Raw genomic sequence first — 8,374 nt, 5'->3', positions numbered from 1 at the left:
AAATCTGGTAATTGTAATTTTCCTACGAATTTACGACGAAAATTAGTTAGCTGGCCGAAAAAAAAACGTGTGACAAACAAAGTTGGTGGATTCAAAATTTCGTCGCTAAGTAAACGTAAATTATTTCCTCGTAAAGACCACGCTAAGTTTACGTGGAATGTACGAGGATATACGATTTCCTCGTAAAAGCCACGTCACTTTACATCGACTTTACGACGAATTCGTCGTTACTTTACGAGGAAATAACGCTGATTTTATTTTTCCGCGTAATTTCCTCGTAAAGTCGACGTAAATTAACGAGGAAAAATATTCCTCGTTAATTTTCCTCGTTAAGTTTGTGTTTTCGTGTAGCCAACAACACTTTAAGAACTACTTAAGAATTATCATTTATGTAGTTGTTTGAAGTAGCAATTGAATAACACTAGAATTAGAGGTGTTCGAAGTAAATATAGTTTTTTGAAATAGACAAATACAAAAACAGTAAATAACGGCAATAATAACGAGTGAGTGAAGTGTTTTTCTTAGACAGACATATGTAAGGAATATATAGGTGTAGGAGGTGGGTGAAGTTATCAAGTTCTACGCATGTAGTCGATATCACATTTGAACAACTCATAATGTCAGCTACAGTTAATAGGTATAAACTAAGGGTCTGAGTTATTAAGTAATATGTATAGTATATGAATAGGGGTTCTCGTTCGTCATTCACCGAAAATACACGAAACATCGTGCATATGAAAAGCAAATTCTCTTTGTTTTACAAGACTGGTTTGCTTTACACATGGAAAATCAAATCGAGGTCAGACTAAAATCTTGTCCACTTTCTCTTCTTTTTTTGTTCTCTGGCTCACAGAAAGTTCAACAAATATCGAGCGATAATTGAGTTAATAACTTAAGTGCGGCAGCAGCTATATCAGATCAACAGTAACGAAGTTGACATAACAAATATGATTAAATATAAAGAAGGTGAATACTGCATAGGCTACTATTGATGTACGATTCTGTAGCCGTGTTGTGTTTCACAAGGAATGTGGTGAATCACCATAAGAGATCAACCATCCGTGTTTCATGGGGCTTATCCAGTTACGAGAATACATTTAACGAAATGCATGAATGTCATGAGTCATCATAACGAATTCTGATTTTTCTATTAACATCACCTTGTATATTAAATTTTACCTGATCAAACATTTTTCATTAATATTATTGACGAGTGATTCACTAAACTCCACCACTAACTTCCCCTTTTCTAAAAAATAACAAGATATATAGCATGAGAACAACATGAATAACCTTTTCAACATGTTTGTGACAGAGCCTGTGTCATCTCACTCTTTTTGACATCTTTTGGGACCAAACCCAAATCAATGTCGCCATTAAAATCCATACCATATCTCTCTGCTAAGGGACTAACCTCTGGAATTTTCACCTGAAAATACAAATCAATGACAAAGTGTTGTCTTGTTAGAAGGATTCACTATTGCCAAACCATCATTAAAAACAAAACACAGTATTACGCAATGGAAATGAACTTGGACTCTGTATGATGACTGATCAATCAAACACAATATGAAAGAAAAAGAGTTCGAAACCTACATGGTATCAATGCATCTCACCAATCATGTTTCATCGTCAAAATCATCAGCCACTGAGTTCTCTTGGCAGATAAATGTGTTATCCTCAACACGATTTGAAACAACAGGCTCCCACATCGTTGTCTCATTACCATGCGCAGTGTTCTCAACATATTGCTCCTCCTCTGCAGCTTGTTCAGCCCCATTACAAAGTTGGTCTGCTGCTCCTTGATCCCAGTCTACACCAGCAGGCTCCACAGTCTTCTTTTCTGAACCCATCTCGTTTCCTGTTTGCTCTTCATCCCCATTAAACGCTAAAGCAACAGCTTCTTGTTCCTCTGTTTGCTCTGCCGCTTCCTTCTTCGGCCTCTTCCATTTCTTAGTGGACGAAGTACCATCATCTTCAAAATCTTCTTCTTCTCTGTCTCTGTGTAGATACACCCACAGCTTCCTATCAGCATCGAATTGTACACAAGGGTCCCGCTCATAGTGCAAACGATCTAATGCACCACTAACGACTTGATTTACTTGTACATCGGTTACATCCTCCATGATATACTGTGAGTCTCTTATTAAGGTACAAACATCAGCTCTTGTCCCAATACTACCGGGCAATCTGGCAGCGGCATCTCTCACAAGACAGAGAATTGTGACATGTGGTGGTCTCTCTCGTTTCAACATGAAATGGTCCCGGGCTTTTGAGGTTGGCTTCCCTCCACCTCTTCTCAGAGGAGCAACAATCGACTTCCTACCATCAGCAGCCGTGTACACAAACGCTCTGTCAGAAATTGAGTACCTCAGAAACTCTTCTTTGCGGAAATATTCTCTGGCTTCTTCAGAACTCTGGGGAATCGTGTTAAGACTCTTCTGTGCTCTCAGATCCTTGAACCTTTCTTTCTCATCAAGGTTACACTGCATGAGTGACAATGGTGGTTCGGGAAGACTGCCTATTTGCTGAAGAGTTTCCTGACTATTTTTCAGCCAGTTTGCAAATGAATCAACCAACTTGACAAGCATCTTGTGCGTGAGACACCAAGCTTCAGGCGATGTTACCTCTTCAACAGTTTCTTGATCCGAAGGACTGAGAACAGGGCCAATCCAAGACCAGCATTTCTTGGACTTCTCAAATGCTACAAGTGGCTTCCAACCCTTTGCCCCTAGAGGTGAGGTTTTCGACGAGAAGATCTTCAGAACTCCTCTAATCAAATCCTGAAGCGGCTCTTGTGCCTTGAGGATCAAAGGATCTAACGGCTTTGACGTGACACAGCTAGTAATCTCCTGGATAGTGAGGGATGGCAAGTTCTCACTTCCCTGCTGTGGAGACTTGTTATCCTCTGCATCCTTGGGAATGGGAGCACCATTTTCTCCAGCTTCATGTTCTGTAGTCTCCACTGCCATAGGTTTGCTAACATCTAATGGATCTTCAGGACAAGAGCTTGTAATTGCCATACGCACTGCTGTAAGAAGATGCATGATGGAAAAGGAGAAGCCACTGTGAACTGTCGGTGTGATCAACACATACGGCTTCTTCTGCGGTTTGGTTTCCACCTCTGCTTCACTTGCACTCTTTCCTACTTTTGGTGTTTCAGAGGTTTCCAGATCGAGAAAATCAACATCAACCTCCATTTTCTTCTTTCCCTTTCTCTTTGAGGCAGTAATATCACAAACCGGCTGGATGTCAGAATAAAGCCGCATATGACCATCATCCTCCCTCCTCTCGATGTCCATCAAAGACTCTCTAACCTTTCTCCTTTTGGACCCAGAACTGCAAGAAACCAACCTGGCATCTAAATTTTCACCATCCTGCACTTGGTTCTCACGAAAATCAGAATTTAAGAACCTTTCATTCATTTGCTGCATAGAAGCTCTATAAGTTCTCAAACTAGTATCAGGTGAGTCCCTCTCAGACTTCCTTTTTCTGCTTTTACCATTCAAGTCATCAGATATATATCTGGGGTCAACCGAAAATTCATCTCCATGATACTTCCCATGTCGATAGAAGTTCCCACGAAGGTCTGCCAGACTACCTTTTACGGGCTTCATTTGATTTGCATATTTGCTTGACTTTGCAACATTGCTGTGGGACTGCCTTGCTGAATATGGTGGACCCATGAAATGTTCGGAATTCATTTCTCCCTCCCTGGAAAACTTATGTTTCTTTCCAAGCCTCAAGAATCCAGATTTCTTTCTAACAACAATATCCTGATCCCGCCAAGAACCTGTTCCAAAGAGTGGATCCTGGTCATCATCATCCATATTATCTTCTGACCTAAGAACCAAATGAGAACCATACTTGTGCCTAGCGAGAGAAGAGGTGTTGTATGCAGAGGTCATACCTAACCCATTACAACCTGAAGCATATGGCCCAACAGACGTTTTATCAAAAGGAAATTTCAGTGTTGCTGTCTTCGGTTTCGACTTTGGTTTGCCATATCTATCCTGTTCTGCAGCAGTAGGCTGCCACTGCCTAGGAAACTCCAAACCTGAATCAACAACATAACCTGAATGACGGGCACTTTTGTTCTGCGCAGACTTCCTATCTTTTACCTTTCTGCTCCATGGCCCATCAAAAGGTTCTTCCTTTTCTGATGAATCCTCCTCATAATAGTCCTTTTCCTCGCGCATTAGAGTCTTTTGACTTTTAACGATATTCAGGACCCGGAGCTTCTCATCGACACTGTACCCTCTACAACCTGCCCAAGCATCCCTTGTCTGACAAAGATTCACGACCATGCCATTATGATACTTCCTCAGAGTATGATAATGTTTTGTCCTTATAAACAAATTACGGCCCTCGAGATAAAGCACGTTCCTCGGCTCGCACTGCCCACCTTTCAACATGTCAAACAGTTTCTTAACCGGACTGCCAAAGTGGAAATTACGACCCTCAAAAAGCTGTTTCAGAGTAAGCATAAACGTGAACTGATCAAGGTCAGGAAGATGAAATGAGAGGCTAAGCCGTTCTTCCTCAGTGAGACACTCGTTCCAAACATCAACAGAGAGTATATCTTCAAGACTAGAGAGATCATACAACTCAAAAGGAACGCTACAAGTCACGTTCCCAACCTGAGAGAACTCAGCACCAGATTCAGCCAATTCAAGCAGATCAAAATCATCAGAGCCTGCTCCAGAATCATCATCAACAAACCCATCATCATCAGCCTCAGAATCAACATTAACCGCTGAGGTTTTACGTTGCAGCTCAAGCCTGTCCTCTCCTTGGTAACTTGACATAGATTCATCACTGTCATGAGAGTACTCTGAATCAAACCTAGAGAGCTTTACGTTACTCTTCTCGATCGCCATCACGCATAGAAACACTAATCCCACTCCACGAAACAGTTCTTCTATGGAGAGTGAACGACAACCCTAACACAAACGAAGCATCATAAACTCACTCAGAGATCGAAACAAGAAAGTTCAGAGACGAATTGTAATCTGTACAGTACGAATCCAATTCGATGAATTGAGATCAAATTACCTCAAAGTTTCTCCAGAATTGAGAGCTTCGATGCTTCTGCGTGAGCAAGAATTTGGTAGATGAATCTGGAGGAAACCCTAGAAAGAAACTCGTATACTAAAAGGGGGAGCCAGAGAGAAGAAGACGGTGATTATTAGAAGGGTTGAAGATGACTAATAAGTTCACAAGCTGGCTGGGTTCACAATTTGGGCCTCGACTAATCACCTAATGGGCTTAGTAGTTTTATGTTACACCCAAATGGATTCTCTATCTATTCTCTGGTTCACATTTAACAAAATTGTTAGAGCTCTTTCTCGATTATTCTATTTCTCCCTCTAAACACCAGATATAAAATAAAAGTCATTTCAATATGACAAAATGACTAGGATAACACTAAAAATTTTTTTTGTCACAAATATAACTTTTAAGAATAAAAAAAACCAAAATAGCACTTAATATTTTATCAAAAGAGATAAATATACACTTATACTCCAATGGTAAATTAATTTAGACATTAGGGTTTAGAGTTAAGGAATGGGGTTTAGAATTTAGGGTTTAGGGTTTAGAGTTAAGGAATGAGGTTTAGAATTTAGAGTTGGAGAATGGGGTTTAGGGTTTAGAGTTTAGGGTTTAGAGTTTAGGTTTTAGGGTTTAGAGTTGGGGAGTCAAATTTTGGGATAAGATTTCAAATTTTGAAAAATAAAAAAAAAATTAAATTTTTCAAAAGATGAAATGCTATTTTGGTCATTTTAGTTTTTGAGAGCTATTTTTGTGACATAAACTTAGAAATGTGCTATTTTGGAGATTTGCCCTTTTAATATTACACCAAATATAGAGTATTACTCCGTTTCACAAAAAAAAAAAAAACAATATTATTCCAAATATAGAGTAACACTATTCATTTACTGTATTTTTAAAATTGAAAATTTTTCTTTATAAATGGTCCCTCACTTTTACAAGTTTTCATTTCTACCTTAATAAAATCATATATTATAACTTTATACTTTTCAATATCATTAAATTCATAAAATTAATAATTAAATTAGCTGAAAATTTAAATGCACTAATAACTTATATTAAATTATAAAATACAACAACATAATAATTAACAAAATAAATATACATAATCCATAATAAAAATATAAAAAGATTCAAACTTATCATTCTAAAAATCTACTATAAAAAAATTGTTGGACCTATTAATTAGACTTAACCTATTATATACAACCAATGTTCATAACTTAACCCTATTACTGTATATCAACCATGGTTAGTAACTGATAATTCCGAAAACTATGTAAACAAATTGAAAATGTGATAGACGATAACCAATGCTGTACGGTTTTACCAAACAAACTTTTACTAATCATATTTTTTCATATTGTTGTCGTCTCCCGTAAGATGAATTTATCGACTACACACTCATAGATTTTTTATTGGAGAAATTACAAAATATGACCATAACGTGATTTTAAACACAAAAGTATACTTTAACTTGAATCAAATGCAAAACTAACTCAAAAGACTAGTAAAATTACAAGTAATTTCTTAACACCAAACAAAAAAACAGAATGTACTTTTACGAATATAAACCCTGAAACTCTTTTGGAGGCTTTGTAAGTCTTCTTATATTGTTGATCTTAAAAATAATTTATAAATTTTATTAAAAATATTTTGATGGAGAAATTTTATAAATCATGTAATTATAAGCATTTGGTAACATATGTTGTAGTATTGTTTGTATTTTTTAGGGTTAAATTTTGGAAGCTTAACATTTTTTGGAAAATTAAAATTTAACCTATATATGTTTAGTTTCATGTATATTAAACAATTTCAAAATATATTTTAAGTTTAGTGAAGTATTTTTTTTTTCTATTTAGTTAGTTATTTAAATTTAGGGTTTTAATTTAAGGTCTAGGAGTCTTCTGGGCGAGTAGTATATTTAGAGGTAGAAGACTTCCCTAAGAGTCTTCTGAATTGAAAATATGTAACCTAAATGGAAAATTTTGTCTCCATATATAAAAAATAAATATACACATTCTCTTTTTTTTCTCTCATATGGCTGCAACAAAAATGTAATGATTCTCACTAAAATTCTCAAATCTCTCTCTAATCTCTTTGAACTTGAAAATATCAAATTTTATATGAATTTTTCATTTTTTTTGTTTCATCTCACTAATTTATCTTGTTTTTGCAGATTTTTTTATCACATGGTTCTCGTCTTCCACTCCTTTAAAGATAAATCTATAAATTTTGGATATCTTTTTTTTTTTTTTGTGTTCTGTAAAGGTTTTTCAAATCTGGGTATTTGAACGTTTTTGAATATGCAGGTTTTTCATATATGGATTTGGATATTTAAGTTTTCGAAATCAGGGTCACACCCTGGAAGTCTTCTAAAATATTATGTGCCAGAAGACAGACTTCATGGAAGACTTCTTGGAAGTCTTCTGGCGGAGTCTTCTCTCATGTCTTTTCTTTCATAACAGATTTGAGCGTTTTGGTAAGTCTCCATGTCTAATTTTTCTTCATTAGCTAACATCTTGTTGCATAACGCTCTTACCTTTTTCCCAAACTAAAACTCTCTAACCTCTCTCTAATCTTTTTGAACTTGGGAACACTAAACTTTATATCAATTTTTCATTTTTTGTCTCATGGCTTTATCACTAATTTATCTTGTTCTTCCAGGTTTTTTATTACATGGTTCTCATCTTTCACTCTTTTAAAGATAGATATATAAATGTTAGATATCTATTTTGTGTGTTCTATAAAAATAAATCTATCTAATTTTCCACACATTTTCTTTGTTTTGGAGCCATTTGAACATTTTTGGAAATTCAAGTTTTGAGATCTGAGTCAGATTTTGGAAGTCTTCTCAGAGGTCTTCTCGGAAGTCTTCTAAAACATAATTCCCTAGAAGACTTTCTGGAAGTCTTCTGACGGAGTCTTCTCCCGTGTCAAGTGGAGTCCAACCTTATTTTTTTGGAGGAATAATCTCTAACTCCATGTATAATAGTGTTATTTATGGCATGTTTTGTGATTTATGTGTGTATTCTTTTAGTTGTACTCTTTTAGTTCTATTAATGATTTTTTTTAGTAAATATGTTTATGTTTTCAATATTATCTTGCCAAAAATACTTGAATTTATTGAAGTTATTGATACAACTTCAATAGCAAAATAAAATAACACAAAAAATTAATCAAATTTACTAAAACTAAGGGAGAAGTCTTCTAAGAAAACTTAGTCAAATTCACAAAATATCAAACATTACATGAGTTCAAACATATAACACTTTTATTAGAAGTCTTTGGGAAGTTTTCTGGGAAGCTTTCGGAAGTCTTC

At 35.9% G+C, this 8,374-nt stretch overlaps 1 protein-coding gene across 2 annotated transcripts; it reads right to left on the bottom strand.

The window, feature by feature from the left end:
- Positions 1–1,095: 1,095 nt before the first annotated feature.
- On the bottom strand, positions 1,096–5,183 carry LOC106334973. 2 transcript variants are annotated; one of them, XM_013773386.1, is made up of 3 exons: positions 5,056–5,183; positions 1,617–4,943; positions 1,096–1,429 (listed from the first exon to the last, which is right to left on the bottom strand). In XM_013773386.1, exon 2 carries the CDS (start codon positions 4,878–4,880, stop codon positions 1,620–1,622), a length of 3,261 nt encoding a protein of 1,086 aa, XP_013628840.1. In that variant the 5' UTR covers positions 4,881–4,943; positions 5,056–5,183; the 3' UTR covers positions 1,096–1,429; positions 1,617–1,619. The 2 variants fall into 2 exon arrangements, with proteins under 2 accessions (XP_013628840.1, XP_013628841.1); XM_013773387.1 differs by having other exon boundaries at positions 1,103–1,429; positions 1,597–4,943; positions 5,056–5,151.
- Positions 5,184–8,374: the final 3,191 nt, after the last annotated feature.

This window comes from Brassica oleracea, chromosome C3, assembly GCF_000695525.1.
Source record: "Brassica oleracea var. oleracea cultivar TO1000 chromosome C3, BOL, whole genome shotgun sequence".
Classification (NCBI taxonomy): Eukaryota; Viridiplantae; Streptophyta; class Magnoliopsida; order Brassicales; family Brassicaceae; genus Brassica; species Brassica oleracea.
The sequence above is the reverse complement of the archived record's forward strand: the minus strand, read 5'-3'. Positions and strand labels throughout refer to the sequence as shown.

Coding starts and splice junctions, on each gene's coding strand:
- LOC106334973 (XM_013773386.1), bottom strand. CDS start 4,880: ATGGCGATCGAGAAGAGTAACGTAAAGCTCTCTAGGTTTGATTCAGAG.